At 43.8% G+C, this 26,011-nt stretch overlaps 1 protein-coding gene across 3 annotated transcripts; it reads right to left on the bottom strand.

Annotated features, from left to right (window-relative positions):
• Window positions 1-6: 6 nt before the first annotated feature.
• On the bottom strand, window positions 7-25,410 carry syt16 (synaptotagmin XVI). 3 transcript variants are annotated; one of them, XM_020611540.1, is made up of 8 exons: window positions 25,288-25,410; window positions 22,307-22,572; window positions 13,612-13,785; window positions 9,132-9,359; window positions 7,243-7,475; window positions 2,966-3,427; window positions 1,804-1,993; window positions 7-1,309 (listed from the first exon to the last, which is right to left on the bottom strand). In XM_020611540.1, the coding sequence occupies exons 2-8, from the start codon at window positions 22,353-22,355 to the stop codon at window positions 996-998; spliced, it is 1,650 nt and encodes a 549-aa protein (XP_020467196.1). In that variant the 5' UTR covers window positions 22,356-22,572; window positions 25,288-25,410; the 3' UTR covers window positions 7-995. The 3 variants fall into 3 exon arrangements, with proteins under 3 accessions (XP_020467196.1, XP_020467195.1, XP_020467198.1); XM_020611539.1 differs by lacking the exon at window positions 22,307-22,572 and having other exon boundaries at window positions 13,612-13,848; XM_020611542.1 differs by lacking the exon at window positions 22,307-22,572 and having other exon boundaries at window positions 25,288-25,409.
• Window positions 25,411-26,011: the final 601 nt, after the last annotated feature.

Raw genomic sequence — 26,011 nt, 5'->3', positions numbered from 1 at the left:
GAGTGAACTGCAGAGCCGAATATAAATGTCACTTCTGCCTTCTGTCACGCTCACTGTAGAGCTCGGGTGCAGCAATACGGTTTCAAATTTCTGTTATGTCCAACTGTTTGCAATCTACGTCATGTTTGTTGTAGTACTGTGACAGTGTGTTAATGGGTGCATTCATGAAGGAGCTGGTGAAGAAATGTCGCCTGTGACCTCCTGCATGAACACACTGGTCTGATTCATGTCAGGTACCAACATCATCTTACACTCAGCCACTTGTTTCCAGACATTCTGCAGGAAACGATCACAATTTAACAACAACCTGCTGCTTTTCCAAGAAAACGTGACATTTTCAGTATTAGATTTTCAGGATGCAGCTTCTTTCTGCACCGGTTTAACACACCTGTGCTGTGGAGGTTTGTTTGCATCTCCATCGATTTGTCAGCCAGTAAAAGAAGAACAAGATTTAGAAATAACTCACGCACACACACCTCTAATTCACATACAGTTTCTAAAGCAGCATTTCACCAGGAAAACAGAAGGAGAAATTCTCAGCTCCTGTTTGAGGCCAATGGATGTTGTGCTAAGCTTTTTACTGAGAAGGAAAAAGAATTTCTGTAGCAAACCTTCAAGTTTACATGACAAAGAAATACTTTAGCAGACTTCAAAAAGAAACGAATGAGTCAGGACTTTGTCAGTTTTGTCATGTAACCTCTCTGAAGGCGTTATTAGACTTTTAAATTCATTTTTATTCATCAACAAAAGACGTGAACTTCCATCGGCCTCCAAGAGCAGATGAATTTGTTCTTCATGCTGAACACAGAATAATCAGCCAGCTCTTTCCAGGTTTGGACCCATGTGATGTAAGTGATTATGAATCTGTCGACTCTGACACCACATGCATCTTCCTGTCTGCAGATCGAATCAAGGCTGTTTTTCTAACTTCCTAGATAATGTACAAACTATAGTTCCACCTTAAAAAGAAACTAGATCCTGTCCAACAGGCGGCGTTATCCCTCCAGCAGGACGTGCCAGCGGCAGACCTGCTGTCCTTGACACTCCTTCATGTCCTGCCAGTGGAGCTGCTCCTCATCGCCGCTGCTGTTCTGCCCCAGAGCGATCCAGCCCACCATCTCCTTGCGCTTCATGCTGCGGCGGTTGTAGATGGAGACCAGCAGTGTGACGTCCGACAGCTGGAACAGTGCGACCTGGAAGACAAAGGTCTCCTTGTAGACGGGGTTAGGTTGGCCACGGCGCACCGACGTCTTACATCGAGCGATCTCCTGGCCAACCGAGTTCAGCAGAGTGAGCCGGCCGTAGGTGTCTGGACCAGAAGAGAGCACAGGTGGAATTATCTTGGAAGATGCTTTGTATTATGCTAATTATACAGGTGTTTCTGTGTCACAGCTCTATACCTTCTATATCTACAGGCTATATCTTCCAAAGTGTTGAGATGTTAGACTTTCCTCACCAGCTAGTCTTGAACTGTGTCTGTCTGCTGTTTGGATTTTAGAGGCTTTTCACTGAACACAGCAGCTGGTAGGAAATGCTGCTAACAAACACTGAACATGAACCACAACACCGAGCTGACAGTGGCTAAAAGGTCTGCAGGGCTGAGGCAGGTGTCACAGCTCTGTGGGTTCGTCTCCACGTGCAACTCCTTTGATTTTTTTTTGTTAATATAAAATATTATTTTAGAGCAGCTTTAACGTCTTAAATGTCCACACTGGTATCTGCCTCAGACCTCCAGCGTTACTCAGGTCATGTGTATTATAGTGTATGTGAGTGCAATGTTTGTGTGTGAGGCTCTCTGCAGACCTGGTGGCCTGTTGATGGCCAGGTTTCTGAAGTGGCTGCCCTTGATGAGCTCCACAGATATGCGCCCAGTGGTGGCGTTGTAGGAGAGGCCAACCAGCAGCTCGGGGACGCCGCCGTGGGTCAGAGACTGGGTGGACGAGGCGCTGTCGCTCTGAGACACAGCAGACAGACTCAGCTGGGAGTCCACACTCTGAGAAAACACAGAACAAATTTTACTGTAGCTAACAAACGTTTGTGTGACATCTCAGACTGATCGAAACTCAAGTTCTTTTATTGTTTTCCTCTCGTTTCGCCCATTTTTCCTTTTGCCACTGCAGCCTCAGTCAGCTGACGTCTAATTCATTTGTGTTATACACACATGAGTCATTACTTGTGCTGTTGGCCCAAACCACAGTTTATTTAAAGAATGCATTTGTATTTTTTTCTTTCTGAACTCTCCAATTTTCAGGTTCCTATAAATCACTGCTCTCAACATGGTTTGCAACAGTTTAAAAACTCAAAGCTTTGGTGCAAATTTCTTTTGGTGAGAGCTCAGTTTTCCCTCTCACTTCTCCTTCTGGTGGGAATTCTGGGATTTTCCAGCTTCTGGTTCAGCCTAGTCCCTCACTTCCTCTCTTCCTGTCAGAATTTCTCCACCTTAATTCGGAAGACAATCCAGGCGCATCATCTACCTGCGCTGGTTTCACTCGACCCCCACCAGCATCTAGACTCTGGTGGTTTCTCCTGGGTCTGTGCTTATTGCATCACATCAATGGGGTCTAATCACTAAAATGTTCTTCCCTGTCGTTAACCTCCGTGAGTGTTGTCCTACACGTTCAGCTGATCTCTTCTGACTAAAATGTTATGTGAGATTTCCAGTCATATGACAGAGCCCCACGTGCAAAGTACATTATCTCAAACATTTTTGACTTGTGTGAATCCATCTGTACCTCAGTTTGTGCTGCAAAGGACTCAGTCTCTTTGTGTCCACTGGCATTACATGTAGTCGCCTTGCTTTTAAAGGGAGGATGGGGGCTCGTGCTCAGTTTGAGTAATAAAAAAAACCTGCAGTAGTAAAAGTCCTAACTCTGATGGAAGAACAGCGTTGTTCCTGTTTCAGAAGACAATACAATAATAACTATTCCTAAAATGAATGAGCACATTTTTTTTGCCTCAAACTCACCTTGAGGTTACTCCGAGGCTCCAGAACCAGCGTCATCTCCATCTTCCCTCCGTCCGGGCTGAGCTCCCCTAAACACAGCACTTTCTCCCCCATCATCTGTTCACGGGACATCCTGCCTCCGAGTGCGTACAGCCTGAACCTGATGGCTGACGTCTTCAGGTCGGACGGTTCCAGGCGTGAGAAGCGAAAGTTCTCATTGAATTGCGGCAGTGAACCTTTCTGCGCCGTTGTCTTCTGGCGTTGCTTCTTGGACGGCAGCAGGACCATGTGCACCTGCCAGCAGTCCATCCCAGTGCGACCCTTGTCGGGGAGGTGCCGGGCCTCGATCACAGAAACCAGCACCTTCTGCGTGTCAGGACTGTACTCCAGGGAGAGGGCCAGGTCTCCACATTTAGGGATGGTGGCTGGAGGGGAAGAGCTGGCCAACTGAGACGAGTCCTCGTCATTGGGAGGCTGCTCTCTCTGAGGAGACCAAAATCAAGTTGATTCATTTAAAGAATCTGCAGTTCAGATGTACTAAAGGGATCAATATAAAGAAACTTCTGCTGGGGGCGGTTGGCACACAACAAACAAAGACTCCTGCCTCTCACTGTTTCTGGCTAAGAAACAGTCCTGCACAGAATAACCTGGAAAAAAACAGCAAGTTGTCATTTTTACATAAAAAATGACACATGAAGCACTAGTTAGTGAGCACCACAGGGGCTGGTGGGCACATTTGGCTGGTTCCTCATGGCTCCTTCCTCTTTTCAGTTACATCTATTGAAGCGATTGTACAGCTCATTCAGACACTGCTGCCAGAGGTTTAACAAGAACCAGAAGTGAGCACATCACTCCTGTTCTTACAGCCTTACACTGGCCTCCAGTCACATACAGATTAGATTTAAGTGCTGCTGCTACTTTACTTTGCTTACACTTAATGGCTTGGCCAGGTCTCCCTTGAAAAAGAGATCTTGATCTGAATGGGACTTCCTGGTAAAAGGTTAAATAAATAAATAAAAACAGGAGGGGCCCAAAACACGTCTGCTGTCTTGACTGATTTTATTCTGGTTTTAGTGCCGTTGACGTTTCTCTTTACCTGTTTAAAGCATTCTGACATGTGCTATATAAATAAAGCTGCTTTTCCTTCATACAAAACCCATATGTTGAGGATTGAACACTGGACACTCATACGAAGACCTCAAACTTCTTGGTCGCTTTATTTTCACACTAATCAAAACAGAAAATGTTTAAACTACTTCTGTAGCTACTTCCACAGCCTCTGTTCACTCAGTATTTCCCAACTGCTCATATTTTAACTAAAACATGTCTAAATAGAGAGGCAGAACAGTGGTTAGCACTGGCACCTCACAGCAAGAAGGTCCTGGGTTCAAGTCCCGGGGCCTTTCTGTGTGGAGCCTGCATGTTCTCCCTGTGCCGCCCTGGTTCTCTCCGGTTTCTTTCCACAGTCCAAAGACATGCAGCTCAGGTTGACTGGTGACTCTAAATTGTCCGTGTGTGGTTGTCTGTCTACATGTCAGCCCTGTGTGACATGCATATAGGATAATGTCTGTCAGACACAGTCTGTGTATTTTTAAAAATATATATAAAGTTTTAAATGAGGATCTGATTGTTAGTTTCTGATTTTCAGAGATTTTCTACTTTGCTATCAGCTGTGATGCATGTCAAATTACTTATAGAGAGTAACTGAGCTTAAATCCTGTCATAAAGCAGAGAGAAGCCCTCCTCCTCCTCCTCACTCTGCCGATCTCAGCCTCCTGCCCACTCAGCAAACACAACACCGATTGTGTTGAGTGTTGACAGAGCAGGGCTGAGTGTCGCCATCGGCATGGCAACCATCGAGGAGATAAGATCACAGAACTGGTGCTGGACTCTGTTGAATGCGCACGTCAGGAGGTGCACACATGCAGAAGAGGAAAACACGAGGACAGATGCTCACCTGATGAACAGCCCGAGGGGGTCTGTGAATGTTTACTACGTGCTCCTACCAGAGCGAACAGGCAGTAGAGGAGGTAGTAAGCATCACTTTAGTTTCAGAACCTGTAGTAACTGTAGTAGAAGTCATCCTAGTTTTGGTTAAGTGTAGTAGCAGTGGCATCACTGTTTGAATAAGGGGTGATACCAAGAGCCAAAGTGAGACCAGAATGTCCAGGTTCCTCATTCAGCATCCCACTGACATCAGGTTAATAACTACGAATCCAGTTTGTGTGCATCATTGTGTATCTTCAGACAAGGATGGTGGTCTGTTGAAGAACAGCCTAAAATCTCTGAGTGGCCTTTAATGAACACCATTTCCCATAGGCCCTAGACTTCCATGGGCTAAAAGTCAAGGCTTAGTGCAGAGGACTGAGCGCTGAGGTGAAGCGTGAAAGACTGCTGAACAAAATGCTGAGCTGTAGAAGTAGAGCAGCCTGATTTAAAGACCTCCGCTCCCTGTTGGACTCTTACTAAACACCTGTGGTTCAGTCAGTGGCTGGGGGACCTTTGATGGAGGTCATACCCCTTCCTTCTCTCTAGATTCAATTGTCAAATGAAAGCAAAATGCCAAAAACAATTTCAAAAATAGCTGAGATTTCTGAAAACTTTCAGTGCAGCACAAGTCCACATGGTAACATCTTCTAAAACCACACATGCACAAAGAAAGGAGTTGATCAAACCATAAGACAATGTTGGTGTGACCACGGCAGAAGAGGTTAAAAAGAACCACATGATAATCTGTCCCACTTTCTCTCCCTGTAGCGTTGATTTTCAGTCACACGGTTCAAAGAGAACATCCAGCAAAATGCTTCACATGCGTGTGAGTCCCAGCTCAATGTCCCGCCTTTCAACGCTGGTGCACTGTTGGATATCACAAAACAAGACAGCGTTTGCTTCCTAATGCTTTCTAAAATGTAGTGGAGCCAAAAATCAGACAAGCATGGCCGGTCGTTTGCCAACGTGTTGTCAAGGAGCAGTAATATAAAAGACACAGACATGTGAGTAACAACGTTACGTGTTCAGTGTGTTTTCTGTGTTCACTGCCAGTCACAAGGACAGCTTTCGTTAGCCTTAGCTACGTGTTTGTACCTGTGTACAACAGCAGTACTGCACTGGCTGCAGCATTAACCGTGGCAGTGTTGTTATATAACCATATAAATAAACAGCTATAACATGACTCGCTCAGGTTTTCTGTTGCTCCACTGATCTGGCCTCATTTGTTATTCATGAGGTGTCAGTTATCGCCCTGTGTGTGTCTGTGTGTGTGTGGGAGGTGTTTACTGCACAGACTGCTCCCAATTTCAAAGTGTGATTCTGTGACAGAGTTAAAATTCTACATTCCCGCTCTCCTACGTGCACAGACACACATCAAAAACACCAACACACACGCTGAGATATACACACACACACACACACACACACACAAAACCCCAGATACACATAGAAACACACACATGTAAACAGCATCCACACAGAAATACAAGTAGCTGTATTGACATACGTACACACACACACACACACACACAGTGATTATTATTCATCAACGTCTGTTTGTTTGCTGCCGACGCAATGTGGTGGAGAGCGAAGGAAATATCAAATACAGCTATTTATACGAAACCTCGAGGCCTCAGGGTTTGGTTTGTTTCTCCCTAAATGAACCTGAGAGGATAACAGCAGCACGACAGTCCTCTCACGGCTGATGATGATACATCTACAAAGCATGATGGGTAACAGCAGGACTGGGCCAGCTCGCTGAGCCCTTAAACTACTCCCTGGCTTGATTTGTTTATTTATATTTATTATTGGTGATTTCTATGACTAGAAATGTGCAAACTCAGCAGTATAACCACTGGTGGAGAGGAACTGATTACATTTACTTGAGTATTTATCATTTTTGATACTTTTTTCTTCTACTCCACTACATTTATTTAACAGCTATAACTAATGATGATTTTGTTTGCTTGTGTCAGTCAAATGTCACCCATGATGTCCCACTGAATCAGATTTGATCACTTTACATCATGTATAAAGGTTACATTTGCCTAAATTTTGCGTCTGTAAGATAAATATGCATCTCGTCAGATCAGGTGCAGGTTTTCAGACCCTGAAGACCTTTGTCCACACAAGCTGCTTGTTTTGGTTGATGTATGATTTGATCGAAGAATTTTGCATTTTAAAAAAACGTGACCAGTGAAGCACCTTGGTGCAGTTAACTTTCATCACCTTAAGCACACAACAGCAGAAATAAGACAATCTTTTAAACTGCAAAGTATAAAAACTTGAAGCACGTCATGCTGCAGTACCTCTAAGCTGCAGGTGGGGGAGCTGTCTGTGGCATCGTTTTTGTCGAGATCCAGGGCTTTCTCCGTGTCCTCGCTGCCGTCTGCAGCTTGTCGTTTCACACTCAGGGCGGGACTGTCCCTGGCCCCTGATGCCTCAGTGGTTCTGTCCAGAGAACATGTAGATGCCTTCTTGCTCTCTTCCGCTGCTGCAGAGAGAGGGTCTAGGAAACCCTGCTCTCCCTGAGTGTCCATTCCTGCAGGAGAAAGGAAACAAGGTGTTAAAGTCAGACACTCAGGTGAACAGTTTTAAATCTGTGAGTGTAAGAACGGTGTGTCCAGGAGTAAGGGTGTAGTAGGGATGGAGGGGACTCACATTCATTATCTCAGGTTGATTCATGCACTAAATTGTGTCAAACTGCTAAAATCCAAACAGGAGAAGTGCTGAGGTTGATTTTTTTAATCCGAATTTTGCCTCTAAGGCAACATACAGTTGCCTTAGTTCACAGTTGACTTTGGAAATGGTAGTTTGACTCAAACGATTCTGGATGATGTGAATCATTCTCGATACTGATATTTAGTACTACTTGTGAAGATGTGTTAATGCCAAGGGAATTTCACAAGTTGCAAGATACAACAAAAAAAACCTGAGAGAAATCATGGTTTATGTCGGAGCTGTGCATACAATGATATTTAACTTGAGCTAACATCTGCAGCCTCTGTATAACAGCTGAGAGGCAGAAAGCTGCATCGCCTCCCAAACTTTATACATACTACATGTAAAAATAACTGCCAACGACTGTGGGTTTGGACCAACAGGACATCTATAGGGATTTTTCCTTTCAGCTTTTGAAGGTGACAAATGTAATGCTCTATAGTTTCACTGGCTGCTGGTGGTGAAAACTGACAAAAAGCTGTCTCCTCTAGTCTAATTTAGTCTCAGAGACCTAAAAAAGCTTTGTAAATACTGTTAGAAGGTGCTGGGTGTTAACAGAAGAGATATAGTGTAATCGCTTAACAGTGGCCTTTTCCTGAGACACAAACGGTCGGAGAACAGCCCGCACTTCAGGCCAGTCAATAGCAATTATCTCCAATCCACCATCATTAAGGTCAGCCTGACTGTAGAGGGTTCGCCATGGCAATGGGCTGAGGTGAGTCACCAGCCTGTGTGGCTCTGCTGGCCTGTTCATCTGTGGGCTATATCCCTGCACCGCTCACATGTTAGATCAAAATGGAAAATGCATCCCAGCTGAGACAAAGTGACCCTGACCAGCGGTATCTCCGCCCACCCACCGTCTGCTCTTCATGTATTAAAGCTGGGGCACATTTAAACCTGCAGTAACAGCAGACACGGTGACATGTCATCACCTTTTCAGTTGGTATTATGAGCCTGTTAGCTCTGTGTTTGGTCGCCACCGCTTCCTTTCTGGCTCTTCAGCCACTAAACGCTCAGTGTTCACAGCTATAGCTGTGCTATAGCCTCTAACAGCCTCTGTCTGCTGTTTGCTGCTGAGCAGGGAGTGGACAGTGACTTTTTTGAGTGTTTTTCACTTCCCTGGCACATAATTTCCTTTTTCTTCCTCATATAAAAGTGAACATAAGTAGACACTTAATCAACTGCAGCAAACAACATTTTCTCAATTTCCCTTATAACTAATTCAAAACTGTGTAGGCCCGTCTTGGAAATGTCCTGGAGATTTACAGCTCAAAATCAGCTAATTTAAAACACATTCTGAGCAAAGTTTCCAGGACATTAGCTGGAAAATATAGGACCTGTAAAATAAGGTGTTACCTAAAAATGTCATAAAGCATCAAAACACTTCCTGCAGTCATACAAAGAGTGATAGTGTTTAAATGGTATGGCTACATCTATATGTGTGATTAAAGATAAACACTGAGGCGCAGCCCCACACCTTCACAGTCTGACGGCTCGGTGCTGCCCTCCTCCTGGTCCGAAAGTCGGGTAAATTTGTGACGTCGACCCAACGCCAGCTGCTGGGACTGCTGTTCGCCTCCGTTAGCTGCTGCTGTGCCAAAGCTCTGTGAACGTGACAGGGAGATTTCAAACTGTTTCAGGACCTCGTCTTCACTGTCGGAGCAGCTGGAGCCACTGTCGTCGTCGTCGTCACCGTAGCTGTTCACTGGAGGGAGATAAACAGGGAAATCGAGAGGGTGACAAACAGGAAACGCTGGGAAAGATCAGGAGTAAAAAACAGAGGAGAGGAGAGGGAATCCAGATGGGAAAAAATAAACAAACTGCAAGTTTTAAAGGTGCATTAACTAAGATTTTGCACATTGTCTGATAAACAAAGTTCATATGGGACAGGATGTGGTGTCAGCTACACCCCCCCTCCATGACCCTTAGAATAACGAACCAGTAGCCACTTGTCACACGGTGAATGTTACAGCCATAGATTATCTTGTTACTAGGCCATAATCTCCACGGGGGCCAGGTCCCACCCAAAATATGAAAAACGGAAATTTGTCCCTCCTAATATTTGTCATGACCAGTCATCGAATGCCTCCAGATCTATAAGAAAACAGATGCCCTCCGCTCCAGAGCATAGTGAATGTTCACTGGGCTCCCCCTGCTCCGTGCTGGGTTACATGTCATTCACCAGCTGTGCGCGGGGCTGCGATTGGTGGGCATGTGCCACAGCATGGCCACCCTGTAACCTGCTTGTGTCATATAGACCTACAGCTGATCGCTCACAGGTCAAAATCCCAGCATCACTTAAGTTCAATGTAAAGTCTGTTTCTGCTCTGATGTTTCTCTCCACGGCTCCTCCTGGATATCTCGCTCTAGTTTGTCCATCTGGATGATCTGAGTTTCGTTCCATCACTTGTGTACACAGAGTCCGTGTCATTGTGAACCGTCCACATTTGGCTGAACAAAACAAACACTTGCTGCCAATTGTTTGAGTAAATCAGTCACCACACCTTAAGTTTTATTACCACAACCTAGAGCACTCCATTCTGTAGGACCTGCACTTTACTGACGATTGGGTCTTCAACAATGCAACACTTGATTGGTTTGACTATTTTGACAAACTATCAATAATTTAAGCCACTTTCAAACAAAACAACACATTTCTCTTTATATCATAAGCTGAATATATTTTGGTTTTGACTGTGGGAAGTGTAGTTGGGATTTGTCACTAATTTGTAGACCAAATAATTTGGCAAACAAACGAATACAGTAATAGAAGGCCGATAAAATCAATGATGAAAAAATGTTTCATGTGTTCATGTCATTTGATGTATAACAGGCTGTCTCTAAAGAACACCCCCCCCCCAAGACAGACTGCTCCACTGTCTCATCTTCAGCTTAAAGTCGCACTTGAAGACAAAGCAGAGACTCCGGCCAGCAACCCGACGCCTGCCAACATGTACCTACATTGTTTTCTGCATGAGAGATAGTCAGTCTGTGCACATAACCCCCGACCAAACTCAACACCACAGAAAGACCGAGTCAAAACAAACCGTTTTCACACCACTGTCGAGCTGTTTCTCCTCTGATCATATGCTCTGAATAAAAACTGAGAATATGCCTGATAAAAACTTGCAGTTGGCTCTGTAAAGTTCATCTTTGCTTTGCACTAGTGTTGCAAGCAAACGGCGGGTAGTGAGTTCTCTTTCACCAACCGCCTCTGATAACTCGGCGTGCTGAACCAGCTGAGAAAGGCCGACCACAACCAGAGATGCTGGATACTCATAGTCTGACTGTCTGTTGGTGCGTCTGGGCTAAAGCAGGGACCCATAAACAGTAAAACAGTAGTAGTGAGCTTCTTAGCAGGCCTAGCTGTAGTGAGCTTGGATTTACACTGGTGACACTGAAATACTTCAGAAAACAGCATCAACCTGTCTGAAAAGGCTTCTTTATCCACTCCTGTGGCATAATCCACTTCTCTTTCTTTGCTTAGCACTGCCAGTTAGATTTAGTTTAAGAAAATTCATCAGCAACTGCATTAATAATCTTTAAATGTCTTCAGTCAAATGAAACAAAGTGAAGCCTACAGGTTAAAATGGCATCTTCACATTAGGTTTGACAACATCTGTGTTGAAAACAGTACAGTAAGAATCCCTACCTGGTCGCGTGAAGCTCCAGAGGATAACGAGTTGTGAATGTTATGGACTAACTTCAAAATGGATGTGTTGTTTGCTCAGGAAACCAACAGCAAATAGTCCTGTCTGACTCCACCTGCTGCAGGCGAGGAACTACCAAACGCACCGGCCCAGTGTTTGCTCACCGTTTGACTGTGGGCATGTGACTTTTTCTTCTGTTAGATTCTGAGCTCATTAAAAAGCATCAGACGTCAGAAAAACAGTGTTTACTTCAGCGGACCAGCATCTGTTAAAAAGGCTTTCATCACAGTTTAAACTTTGAGCTCAGATGACTCACAGAGGTTGAGCCAGGAGTGGATTACTGTGCAGGATTTACCCTGTTCAGCCTACGCCCAGGAAGCACTCACTGTCCAGGTTACTGCAGTAGCTTAAACACCAAAGTTTCTTTGTATTAAGGATTGTCAACTCACTGAGGCCCACAGGGACGGGGAAGGTTTTCAGGTGATTTCCTTTGACGTTCAGATAAACTTTACACAACGAAATGTTTGTCTCATTTACTGGCTGCCTCTTCTGTCTTATGTTGCTTCTTGCATTATAACATAAGCACTTTCATGCTCTTTCTCAAACTGAGATGAAAGTCTGAGCACAGGTTTTGCTCTCTGTACACGTACGACGGTGCTGAACCTCACTGTGGTGACAAGACTTCAGAAACTGGACAGGGTGTGGAGTTCAGACATCTGGGGGCATTAAAAGGAGCCATTTGAGGTGGCTTGGGCGTCTGATTAGGACGCCTCCTGGACACCTTCCCATGGACGTTTTCAGGGCATGACCAAATGGTAGGAGGCCCAGGTTTAAGTCCAGAACACATTGGAGGAATTAAACATCTCACCAAGCCTGGGGACACTTCGGGGTCCCCCAGGAGAGGCTGGAAGACGTAACTGGGAAGAGGCACATCTGGGTCAACCCGTGAACCTGCTGCACCCACGACCTGACCCCGAATAATCAGCTGATAATAGATGGATGGAAGATGAAACCCATTTTTTGCCACAGGGTTTGTTAAGCAGACAGAACCTCAGTAACATAAACAGGACCCGTTAATGGCCCTTGTCAATACTGATTTTATTTGATACTGTAATTTAATGGCACATAGTCAAAAATGTAATTAACCATGTTATCTTACATCACTCACACAATGAACCTCTGGCTTTTAAGCAGTTGCTGGCTTTGCACGATCAGAGACTCTGCCTTGGTAACATGAAACAAACACTGGTATGGTTCTTAGATTAAACATGAAGTTGAGCTTTAGTAACCTTTGCTCTGGGTGTTAGTACTGTTTGTCAAGTGGGAGGAAAGAAAGTTTTACCGCATGACGAAAAGAGAGAAGAGTGAACAAGCTCTTCAGCCTGAGTGTCCTGTTCTCTCTGTACTTCTTTCGCTCCGCTCACGTCTTCTCCAAGGTTTTATAATATTAGTGTTTTCATTGTGAGCTGCTGCTGAGCTTTGAGGCAGCATGCAGCTGACTCACTCAGCTCTTTCTCTCATCCATGCAAACTCGCCCACAGGAACCACTGCAGAAAAACAACCTCACCCACGATCTCTCACTGTTACTGAAGAGTTTAATTAGAGTCATGCTGCATACAAGAGCTACACACTGACATTTTTCACGTTATATAAAACATGAACCTTGACTAGAAAATGTGTTCACTTGTAAGAAATCAATAGTCTTATTGTTCGTCTTTATCACAAAAACAAGTCCATGATAACTGGGCTAACTCCATCTGCTAAAGATCATGTGATATGATCCAGAACAGCTGAAGACACTGCACAGAAGCCATCAAATGGATGCAGCAACTGCTTTAAAACGGTCATGAACATTCTTTTAAATACATTAAGAAAAGTACATGCACCTCCCCAAACACCCAGCTTTGCTTTTCTGGATGTGGTGTCCCACCTGAGGCCAATTTGATGTCAGAGTACAGGCTGTATATACCTGATAATGACTTAACATAGAGACATCGATGGCGTGGTAGTTTCCCTGAATAAACATTTCTTTCAAGCAGTGTGTGGGCTCTAATCTTTTTTCTACTAAGGAAATTCATTTACAACCAGTCTCCTCCTTAGATAAGCATAAAGTTCTGTAAAATAAACTGCACTTCTCTGTTCAACAAATCCTGTGAGCTAAATGACCAAATATTGTGTTTCTCATCCATCCACCTACTGTACCTACGGGCTTCTGTTGTACTCTGTCATGCTTCAGCTGTAACTCACACGGCCACTAGATCCCTGTCAGCTGAAGGTAGATACAGTTTTTCTTGCGAGGCCACTCACCGAGCCCCTGACGGATTCCTGTTCGTCCTTTCTTCCGACGGCCATGTTGCTCCAGGCAGGGCAGTCCACCGACATGTGAGAAACACAGCTTCTTGTTTATGAAGAGGAAGAGGACGGCCAACGCCACGATGAAGACGCCCACCGCCGACAGGAAGCCGATGGCCTCTGGGGTGACTGGCAGGAGGAGGGAGAGGGGACACACAATGACACACTGATCAGACCACACAAACAGACAACCTGGAAACATGCACGCACACACCCGCACACACAGTACGCATGATATATGTGATACACACAGACAGAATAAGTGACACTTTAGTATTTGAGTTACCCTCAGTGCGAGTCAGTAAAAGCAGCTAGTGTGCACAATAACTCATCTGCACACCGGCTAGCATTAGCTACCCAGTAAGTAGAGACAGACAGAATAAAGTAGATCCCACCACCCCAGTGACCCCCATCGCTTCACCTCATGACCAGAGATGATACATGGTTAACTAACAAAAACTTAGATTAGCATGTCCAGCACATCTGTCTTGCAGACATGATTGCTAAATTCACCAAGTGATAGCCAGAGCCAGCTAGCCACCTGTAGGCATGACTGCAGTACTGGAAGAAGTATTCACATTGTTTACATACATAAAAGTAGTAATATCAGTGTAAAAATACTGTTACAAGTAAAGGTCCTGTACTCAAAATGGTGCTTAAGTAAAAGTACACAAGTAATAAAAAAATCTAAATGCTATATGCTAGAAGTACCAAAGGTTAGACATTTCACATTAGAGCATTTTATTGGATTAGAACTGTGGATTCATCATCTCTTTAACATTGCAGCTGGTAAAGGTGGTTTCAGGTTTGTGTTTCAAGCTGGACCCACACACACGATTCGGTAGATCAGACACAGGTGAAAGGTTATTGCATTTATTGCAGGGTTAGTAATGGGGCACTCCGTGGGCTGGGAGCAGTGAAGGAGTAAAGGTGAGGGCTGACAGGCAGAGCAGCAGATGAATGAGAGCCTGCATAATAATAATCAGATATGAGGATTTTCCTGTAAGAGGTGGAACCTTAGCAGACAGTGGTGGGAAAAAATGGTGAAGAGTGAAGAAGATGGCGGGCCATCCAGGTATGTCTTTAGTACTGGTTCTTTTTCAGGTGAGTGAGTAGCAGACAAGATGGTTGGCTGTTCAGGTAAGGGGGAATTCATGCCTTGTGCAAACCCCTGGTTGGCACGAACGGAGGGTATACACGTGTTGCTATTCATACTGAAAAATAAAGGGTCTGCTTTCTGTCTGCATACACCAGTGGTTTCTTGGTACACGCCCATTCAGGGCTTTTCCTGTGCTGTGAGGACCATCCATGCAGACCTGGGAAAATGATGGAAATGACATAACCTGACCTTAGGAGACATCCAGAAGTGCAAGGCGTGAATAGGTCTAGGGTAGGGTAGTTACAAGGAACTTTGTTTGTGGAGATTAAAGTGTGATTTGTGTTTGACGTTTTTGTGATACAGAGTTACTTTTATGCAAATAACCGTGGTGACTCATAAGGGGGTGAGTTTATAGCAGAAAAATGGAGATTTGAAATGAAAAAAGCACATTTCTGGCAAGGCTGAAATAAATAAATAAAATACAAGAAAAATAAAGCAGGGGGTGGTTAGTTCACAGCAAGAGGCTTCCCAGCTTGAACCTCCGTGCAGAGTGTGTGTCCCTTCCCTGTGTGGGTTTCCTCCAGGTACTCTGGCTTCCTCACTCTGGAGGACTCCCAACTCTAAACTGTCTGCAGGTGTGAGTGGTTGTCTGTCACAGGACAAGTGGTTGAGATAATGGATGGATGGAAGAAGCAAAGGAAGAGTGATGAAAACCTGGACAGAGAAAGAAACTGAGAGAGTGAAGACAGACACTGCAGAGATCATGAAAGAAAGTGGAGAAACCAACATTAGAGGAGAGGCAGACCAAAAGAGAAGAAAGAAGCAGTGAGAGGGAGAGACAAACAGATGGAGATCAGACAAATGATGGGATGCGAGGCGCGCTACTCTGACACTCCTTCAATACAGATGAACAGAAATGTAGAACGGTGGTCACCGGCTCCTGTTTCCACAGTAACGTTTCAGAGAGCAGAGAACTGAATCAATGGGAGCAAACAGAGACAAGTAGACATTGTGCCGAGAGCCGACACCGTGGGCGTGTGCGTGAGGATGTTTATTTTATACACCACTTTTTGTTTTGTCACACTGATGTCTCTCTCTACACTCCCACGCTTTACAGATGTACCTTAATAATCGGCACTGGAAACATCTACTCACATCACCAAGCAACAGTGTGTGTCTGTTTGTGTGCAGAGGCAACATATTGAGCAGCTGGTTCCTGCTGCAAACACGCTGTGAGTGCACACAGGAACATCTGTAGTCTTTTAATCCTTATCATATTATTCCTACGTAAGGTTATGCAAATTTTAATTATGTTAATCTACAAGGTCTACAATGAAATGGAGCTGTCAAAATGGATCAGCCTCATAACAACAGACACACATTCAATTTGCAGCCCAGATAAACAGCTGCTGTCCCCTCAGGAGGATGTTGTTACATGCTTCTGCACCTCTTCACCTGTGTACTGCACTGTCTTGTTAGTTACAAACCAAAACCAACCTGATACATAACACACAGACGCTGACAAACGAAAGGAAAATCCTGAATAAATGAGTGGAGAAAACATGCAGGACTCAGGGATTAATCTCCACAGAATGTCAAATATTCTAGTGGATCTCCAATCGAGGGTTGGCAGTGATGGCTGATGCCACAGGTGGTCCGGTGTAAAACATCTTATAAACTAAACGAATCCTTCTGCCTTTGGGGATCCTGTCCCATTTCACCTTTCACCTACCCGCCCTGTCATGACCACTTTTCTTTGTACACTATGAGGCAGGGCCAGTGTATCTGAGAGCAGTAGGGCTGAGCAGGACCTTCGTACTACTGAGACAGTAGATTCAGAGACGGGCACTCGAGTTGGTAGAAGCTAACAGACATTTTGTACTCTGTCTCCAGTTTGCCCTGGACGTTACAATATCTGTATTTAGATTCAGTTTCCATGTTTATCTGCAGGTTCACAGAACTCAACAGGGAAACGTTTGATGGTCTGTGGCACCTCAGAGGGATGCAGTGTTAACCCACTATAAACCCCATGAGTTAACACACCGGATACAGTTCGGACGGAGAAAATGCTCTTGGATTATGTTGGAGACACTGGGACAGGACTCAGATTTGGACTCTGTCATGCACATCTCTAAATAGAAGCAAGCCTTCTGTTGAGAATATTGTGTCAAAACGGACCTGTTACATTGACACGTTCATAGCCAGAATTTAAAAAACTGAAGAAAAACCAGATCTGAGTAAAAACCTGACAGTGGAATACCAGCTTTATCAACACCTAAACTCTGGATGATGCTACTATACATTTCAGAGCTAAGCTTTTACTGAATTAATGAGAAGAACGCCTGAGTACGACTTAAACTGATCGACAAAAATAAACCTGCTGATGAAACAAACCCAGTGTGACAGTAACAGCTTGGACGGTGTGTTCGGGCACCGTAGTAAAGTGGAGTTTCCCTCTCAGCTGCTCTGACAGTCAGACACAGAGCCTAGTGTTGGAGACTCAGAGCCTCCTACTGTCTGCATGCAGATGGACAGGAAGAAACCCTGGGTCAAAGTCTGGCCTCACACCTGCTGCACACACACAAATGCATCCAAACATGGACACACTTCATTCAAAGTACAGAGATCCCTGTTTGCTTGATTCTCTCCAACACACACATCACTACACACTCGCTAGCCTCTAAATAAACTCTTATTAGGGATTCACTGTGGTTATTCTCTTATTCTTATTCATTAATCTGTTGATTAATTGTTTAATCCACACAGTAAAAAATGTTTCCAGAGGAAACCAGGGTCAAACACAGACTGTAACAATACTAAGCTCTGGAGCCCAGGTGCCAACAACAAAAACAACACATGTATTTCATATAAATCTTTAATTAATTGGATTCTTGTTTATTCTTGGATGGCATGAAGAGTGTCTCATTTATCACTTTGTTTCTCAGAATATGTAACTGTACTTTGGGGGACTCATGTTTTCACATCCTCAGCTAAAATACCAAAGACATGACCATAGAAGGTCTGAACAGACCCACAGGGAGAACAGGGGTCAGGAGGCCTCTGGACCCAGGGCTCTCTTTGAGTTGACGGTTAATATTTACAGCAACAACAGGAGGACAAATCAGTCCAAAATCCAGAGATATTCCACTTAGAATGACTCAAAACAAAGAGTGAATCAAAGCAGATGATTCACTGTGAAGAGGAGGCGCTGACAGAAGCAGCACAACTCCTGAATCACAAGCTCAAGGCAAGAACATCATACACACGATGTCATACACGTGGCCCGATGTCGTGGTCACACAGCCACCTTTGGTATCTTTTCTTCCAGGTTCCCTCAGGGGCCCTGACAACCACAGTGAAGTGCCATTTTCATTCTTTTGGCCTTCACGTTAGCAGATTTCCTGGTGGAAGAGAACATTTTGCCCTGATCACTGTGCAAGCTGCAGTAGCAGTTTCATAACAAATGAAAAAATGTCGGGTCAAGGGTTCTTATTTCTGTCTGTCGACTTTCAGCAGTCTGAACTACTGTGCCGCTCTCATCTGTGCTTCTTACCATTCTGGTGGGTGTTTTAATAACACTATTTTTCATTCAATTTTTCTGGTAGAGGTTTCAGGCCATTAACTTTCAGCACAAGCGGAACAGCGAAACAGTGGTTAGTGTTGCCTCACAGCAAGAAGGATCTGGGTTCGAGCCCCGGGGTCTTTCTGTGTGGAGTCTGTATGTTCTCCCTGTGCCTGCATAGGTTCTCTACAGGTGCTCCGGCTTCATCCCACAGTCTAAAGACATGCAGCTTGGGTTGACTGGCGACTCTAAACTGCCCGTAGGAGTGAGTGTGGTTGTTTGTCTACATGTCAGCCCTGTGACAGACTGGTGACCTGTCCAGGGTGGACCCCACCTCTCACCCAATGTCAGCTGGGACTGGCTCCCACTACCCTATTCAGGAATAATCACTATTGATAACTGGTGGATGGAACTTTCGGGGCTGATAAGTTTGAGTTTATATTTTAAAAAATTAAATAATAAAGCTCACAGAAACTTTGTCTTTTAGCTTTAATATCACACTTTCCTTCAGTCACTCAGAGAGACAGCATTTATATCAGAATGCATCCGCTTAGAAACATCTGAAACAATCTCGGGAAGGTGAACCGCATTACTGCAGCCGCAGAGAATTAGTTAACATATTGTAAAAATAGCACAAATGGAGAGTACTGACAAATGTTGAACATGCAAATGTAATGAATGCTAGATATAATGAATGAATGTAGAACAAGCATTAAGGTGGTGACGTGCCCCTGACAGAGAGGCGTCGGGTCAGACTAATGAGATGGAGAGGTCCAGCCAACAGAGCTAATCTGTGACAGAAAGCCTGTTTGTGTGTGTGCCGGCACTAAACCCTCCTCCCCTGGTTACTATGCAGCTGCTGACTTTTCCACCCTGGCTTTGAAGAGAGCAGCTCCAGAAGAGAGCACAGAGCACTTTGACACGAGTGTTAGATTAGGATGAAAATACAGAGGAAGAGACAGCAGTGGCAGCGAGGGCCATGGTGTTACTGCTCATTACCGAGAGACACGAGAAGAGGACGAACACGCTGCTTTGTGCTGTCTGCTTTCTTCTCCGATAGCAGCTGCTGTTCCCTTCACTTCACTGTACGATCACTCATTAGTGTGGATAATTAGTGTCAGGAGTCTCTGTACATGTCTTAGCCCTTTGTCTGCAGACCATAAGTTAGTGTTGCAGAACTTTTAACTGAATTCTGAAGAAAAAAGCAAATGAACGTGCATTTTCATCAGTGTGAACAGTAGGACTCGGTTCATGAGGTAAAACAATTAATGGCACTACATTAACAGTCGGGTGCCATTAAACTGCTGCAGAAGAAGAGGGTGCAAAGTAAATAAATGATTTATTTTCAAAATAAATTTATGACCTGATGCTGGCACCAAGTGAAAAGTGAGAGCATCGCCACAGTTATTACAAACCAACCTGAGGGGGATGTAAACATTTCTAGTTCAGCTATGACTGGTCCACAGTTTTAAAAAGGTTTTCTGCCTCAGAATTGAAATGTGCTGCCTTTTATAGACACTGAGGAGCTGAATCCATCTATGACCTTTAGAAGAGCTAACTGGCTCTAGTTGGTCAGATATTTAGCCCCTTTGTTTTTATGCCGACATGTGTTAATTGTATAACGTTGTGTATGTTGCTTCAGAATTTTCATCCTCCCATTTTTGTCCTAGTTAAGGTACGATTGTGGGCGGAGCCAGGGGTGGCCCCAGCCACCCTTGGGGTCTGATTGGCCTGGTGACGTTTTACCACACGCAGTCTGAACGCCTGCTAAAACTTGAATTACACTGAGGTAAATTGGAGACATTTCCAGTTTGTTTAACAACACAAACCAACCAGTAACCAGTACGAGGCCAGTCAGCTGCAGCTGTGACAGCTGACGTCCGCTGACCCTGCTGCACTAAACTAACAAGCAGACCAACTGGTGTTGTTGTCGGGACATGAAGTCGAATCACTGCAGAAACATCAGCACATCATGTTTTCAGTCTGACTCACTGCAAGGCAAACACACGCGCACATGAAAATCATAGTTTCCCTGGAAACAGCCCAGTGGCTTGATTAAGGTATAATGAGTGTGCTTTTTCCCACCCACATGTAAGGCCTCATGTTACCATGGCGCTGTGCGCTTGTCCTGAATGGTCGGGAGGACGAGAGCATCTCATGGCTGAGAGGGTGATGACAACAAGGAAAACAACATCAACAACAACAACCACTCAGAAGTGGTTTTATTTAAAAAAGAAGCTCAGTGTATAAAGCTAGACATCAAAACTGCAGCGCACCGCTCGCTGAACGTACAGTATATAGTACAGCCAGGACTAATACTGCATTCATTTACACCTACAAATGACTTGATAACACTCAAATACTTTGGCTCCTTCTATTTGCACGAACTACACAAACATATAATGAACTGTTAATAACTACAACACAGCTGTGAGGAAGATATGAGGATATTTTATATTAATGTACAATATTTATCAACGGAAACGTTCTCCCATGAAGACGTCATTTATTATTACTTCCTCCGTTTATTTATGCAGCACTTTAAAACAGCGTCTTGTTGACCAAAGTACGTTACACAAATAAAAGAAGAGCTAAAACATCTACCACTGGAAGAAAATAGCAAACGAAATAAATTAAAGCCAACGTCAACAAAAGTATCAAACTCCATTAGTTGTCAAAAGCCCTGTAAAATAAGTCTGTGTTGTGTTTGTGAAAAAAGTTTAACAGCAATAATGACACGGACGTGTAGTTAGTTTGTGAGAACACAAGGTAGATTAAGGCACTTTTAAACTTAAACGATTAAATAATTAGCAGAACATTTTCTGATTATGTGTGTGTTTTAAAATGTATTTCCTCTTGCAAAGCAGATGTTAGACTTTCCAGTTAAACCTTTCCATATTTATTATCCCACTACAACAGCCAACACTTCTCCTAACCTGAAGCTGTTTATTAGCAGTAGGTGAGTGCATCATCACTCAGCCACCGCCCAAAACACAACTACTGTCTGACATGAGTGGAGTATTAAGATCACACCACCAACACCATCACCAGCATCAGTTCAGACATACTGAGGAGCAGCGCCTCCTGCTCCCCCACCACAAAGCAGTGACAACACTGGTGTCAACACTCCACCTGCTGGTGACAGGCTGCGTTACAGCTCAGCAACATCCCCCAAAACCCTCCAGCTGCTCTGGCTTCACTGAGGGAGGCGACCTGGAGGCCGAACCCTTAATGCACAAATTAAGTTGAAGACAAACACTGAATGATTACAGTTCAACATTCCAGGCTGTGAAACAGATCACCTGCTTGGCAGTGAACTGTAAATTTAAAAGTGAAAATGTTGACTTCAGTGTCACAACTGTGCCATTAAAGTTTAAGGAGCTTTTATCATGTTATTTATTTTAAATTATGACAGTGCTGTTTAGGATTAAATGCAATAGGCTCCAATAAAGTAAATACATGTATTAAATTTAACATTACAGATCCTCTCCGGGCATTTTTATGACATTTAAAATACTCTCCTCAGAATAATCGTTTGTCTTACAGGATTTTTTTTTTTCACAAAACAGCAAAAAGTTCAACCAAAAATTAAATCTAGTCCAGAATCAGTGAATATGAAAATAGCTTTCTTTTTAACTCCTGCCTTGGAGAGAGGTGATTAAAACTAATAGCGCACTAATGAAAATACTCAATTACAAAAAAGTTGAAAAAGTTACTCAAGTAAAAGTATAAACAGAAAAATGTATTTAACGCTTTAAAGGTGACTTACACAGACAACTGTAGTAGCTGAAACTGACACAAGCTCCAGTGAAACGTACTGAAAGAAGCTTCAGTGTCTCAGCGCTGCTACCAGAGAGAAACCTTCTCCCTGAATGACAGCAGGTGAAACGAAACAAACGAGAGATGAGTGAAAAACTGGGCTGAATTCTCAGGAAGCCTTTTCTAGGTTTCAAGAAGAAGAAATACAAATCCCACGTCTGTGGACCTACTGTCTGCTGCTGCTGGTGAAGGCTGAGTGCTTCCTCCTTTGCTGGCCATGTCTTCACATCTCCTCCTCTTCTTCACCCCTTTCTACTCTTTTCCTTCCCCTCAAACAGCAATTCCCCCTCGGGCAGAGAACAGTCTTGACTCCTGATGCGTCTTCTCCCCGTCCATTCAACAAGATGTGACTCCTGAGTCTGAGCCTGTCTGCGCCCTGTCAACCCTCAGTCCTCACAGCTTTCCTGCCTTCACTGGGTGGGGTGGCCGTCCCTTCCTGACTTCCACCAAGACACAACAACCCACATGAAGGTGGAGAACATGAGGCACACACACTGCAGCGTAGGGCAACATCGCACCAGAACTGCTAGAATGTAGAAATATAGTGTTTGTTTTGAAAAATCACAACCTCCAGGACCTTCAGAGTATTTTCAGGAAAACAGGTGTTTGGTCAAAAGAACTGGGACATGTTTGAGCCGGACAGCTGGACAACTACTTGCTAACAAACGCGATTATAAGTCAGGCTGGTTGAACAGTTCTTCTGGTGTGGAGATTAACTTAACACACACCATGACTGAGATGGATGTGGTTTCCCGTCAGGCGGGACTGAGGGCAGCACAGTTCCATCAACAGGCCCCAAACCTCAAATAAACAGGAACAAACATGGATTCAACTTCCTGATACAGCTAATTGCACAAATACAAACCCACACACAGCGGCATTAAACATGAGTGAACAGTGGGGAAGGGATTAGACGTCAAACCGCTCTACAACTAGACCACAATAACCAGAAACATGGCTGACAGCTTCCTGCTGTTAATGGAGCACAATGAGGATGATTTTGATTTTCCCCTCAACAACATGTCACAGCCAGAAACAGAGGCTGGTTAAGAGGTTATGTCCACATGCGGTAAGCAGCAGGTGGCCACAGCCGACTGGGTCTGACATTTGTCTTGTAGGGCAAACCAGAGTTTACGTCCATGTATTTCTGTTCTACAGACGTGAAGGACAAGAAGCTGATCAGTCGGTCGGCCCTCAGCACTTTGGTCCAGAGTAAGACGGCACCAAACACTGGCCAGATTTATTCTGAGAATTCATGTGTGGGGATGAAATCTGTTCATTTTGGTCATTTGCTAAAAACATTTGTCTACAAGTCCAGTAAAGGTTAATAGACTTGGTATTGTGGGGTGTTACACATGTTGCTGTCTTTGTTCCTTTGTCGCTATAAATGAGCATGATATTCTTTGTCTTGTGTGACATACCGTACATTGTGACACTTTTAGAATCATTAATGAAATGTTTCTTTACAGAAAATGGGTCTTAGTAACTCACTACAATAAATATTTTGCATCCTTCAATGTGTTGCATGTATTTTAGTAAAAGTTTTTGTCATATACATTGTTTACATTTGTGTTTACTCGCCTTTCTTGGTGCGTTGCCACATTTGTAGACATGTTACTGCAACAACTTCTCAAATGTAAAGATTTTCTTACTTTGTAATTTGATCATGAATGTAAACAGCGTAGCTTAATGTTAAAACAAACCTTTGATTTTACAACATTCCACTTATCAGAGAAACCATATTCATTCCCAGGATGTGCCGGGGCCAAACAGTAGGCTGTTTAATCTTCACTACACAGTATTTATTATACCAGCAATGAATCAAATTACATAGCTCCGGGATCTTTTTAGCCTATTTTTGCTTCTCGTTTCTGTTTTTTGCACATTTTCTTTAGGACTCGGTCTCAGAAAGTGGGTTTCCATCCAAACGCAGATACAATTTAAACCATATTTGAAAAAGTCTGCAAAAGACAAAGCTAATTAATGCCAGATGGGAGTTGGTTCAATGAGATAAACAGCTGGTGGTGCTAATTTTCAAATCAGGTGCCAGTTAATCTTTGCAGAGGAAGAGGGTAATTAAAAGAGTAAAACCCCAGCCAACACTACCTGCTCAGCAGGTTTTTTTTTAGACACAGGTGGAGATGAACAAAGTGGAACATCTTGTAGTCTGCATTTTTTCAGGATCTGATAAAGACCCTGGTGTTATCATCTCCCATCGTCTGTGTCACCTGATCCTCCACCTGCCTGCACACCGGCCCGTCCCCCCATTAGTGACCAACCGGTTGATGTATTTGCCCTGCCCAGCATTTTCAGTCCCGTCAGACCAGCACAGCATTCTGTTGTTTGAATAAAGGCTCTCCTGAACAGTGAAATGCTGTATGCTATATGGTAATAACATGGATGTGAGTTTCTTTTCAGCACCAATGCATTTACAAATATTATCCATATACAAATCATTCATAAATACTTGGAGTCTCACACTTGCTAGTATTTTTCACCTGCTACTAAAAATGTTACTACATGTCTTGTTTCTACATCCCACCAAGTCTGCAGCTGAAAATATTAATAATCCATTTATAAATAGATTTTTGTCCTCCAACCCTTTTCTAGAAACTGTGGCACACAGTCCAATGGACAAGTCTCCCTAATGAATTATAGAGCAAAAAAGGATTTTCCACAATCTGGCAAACAAATAGTTGTTCTTACTCGCTGCTAATGAAGCATTAGCAAATGCATCAGACTGTGGTTTAACTGTGCATTAAATCCCATTAAAAACCCTTAAAAAGTGGTAGCAGAAAGTGGTGTATGTTACAGTCTGGTACAGGAGACACCGAGGCTTCCGTGAAGTAGCCATGATGAGGCAACTCTCCACAGCGCAAATAAACTCGGATCCTACAGGAATGCTGGAGGAATATCTCAGTTATATGAATCATAAAATTAAATGTTTGATGACTGAGAAAGGCTCTTATCAGGCCGAATGGAGAAAATAAACAGTCATGGGTAAAAAGAGAATAAATTGGCCTACTCATCCTGTCAACCAAACCCAAAAAGGAACCAGGAGGAGAGCCTTAAAACGGCGTCAATCCTCAGCACCACACGGGGAAAGCCAATACTGGAGGCGGGCAGACGGTGAGGACACGTCCGTACTTACTGTCCGACGACATGTTTGCGGCCGTTTCCCTTCAGCAGCGGAACCGTGCGTGTTATCAGCGGAGCTGAGGAAGCAGCATCCCCGTCGCTCCTCATCCTCCGGACCCGCAGATCTGCAGCCACACAGCGGGGAGCGATGACCCATTCACGTGCTGTAGGAAACATCCACACTCGCTGGGTTTATCCACATCTCGTTTCTAAATTCAGTTTCAGACCTTGACTTTTGTATTTATTGTTCATGTAATTACGAATTAGTGACATAAAATGTCAACATCGTTTGTTGGAAAACTGATGAACGTTACTTTTCACACAAGGTTTTTGAATCTGTAGTCGTTTCCACGCCAACAACCAGTAATTTAAGCTCCTCACTTTGACAAAATGTAGGTATTTTAGCCAAGAATGTGTCATTTTTACCTTTGACTTAACACAGAAAGATGTGCTTTGCCACAGAAACGAAAAAAATCTAAATTTAAAGGTTCAAACTAAACAGCCAAGCCCTGTGTAAGACCGACTAACGGTAACTAGCCGCTGTTAGCTTCATCCACATAGTAATCATCTCTGATTAATTAATGCTAACATCTCTGTAATCTGTTCCACATGTGTAGTAATGTCATAGAGAATAAAATCGGCATAAAAGTATTAACTACATTTCAAGACAGTTGTTAAAAATGGCAGGTGGAAAGTTGAAGGAACGCGGTGTTGGCAGCAGAGCGGTTTGGTTTAAA

This window comes from Monopterus albus, unplaced genomic scaffold (assembly GCF_001952655.1).
Source record: "Monopterus albus unplaced genomic scaffold, M_albus_1.0 scaffold115.1, whole genome shotgun sequence".
NCBI classification, from domain to species: Eukaryota; Metazoa; Chordata; class Actinopteri; order Synbranchiformes; family Synbranchidae; genus Monopterus; species Monopterus albus.
This window is presented reverse-complemented; position numbering and strand designations above follow the sequence as displayed.

Bases quoted from the DNA above. Each gene is read 5' to 3' on its own strand.
- syt16 (XM_020611539.1), bottom strand. The intron at 9,360-13,611 runs GTGAGTGGCCTC...ATCTCCCTCCAG, and splicing joins AGGAATCCGTCAGGGGCTCG to TGAACAGCTACGGTGACGAC. The intron at 3,428-7,242 runs GTACTGCAGCAT...TGGTCTCCTCAG, and splicing joins CCCCCACCTGCAGCTTAGAG to AGAGAGCAGCCTCCCAATGA.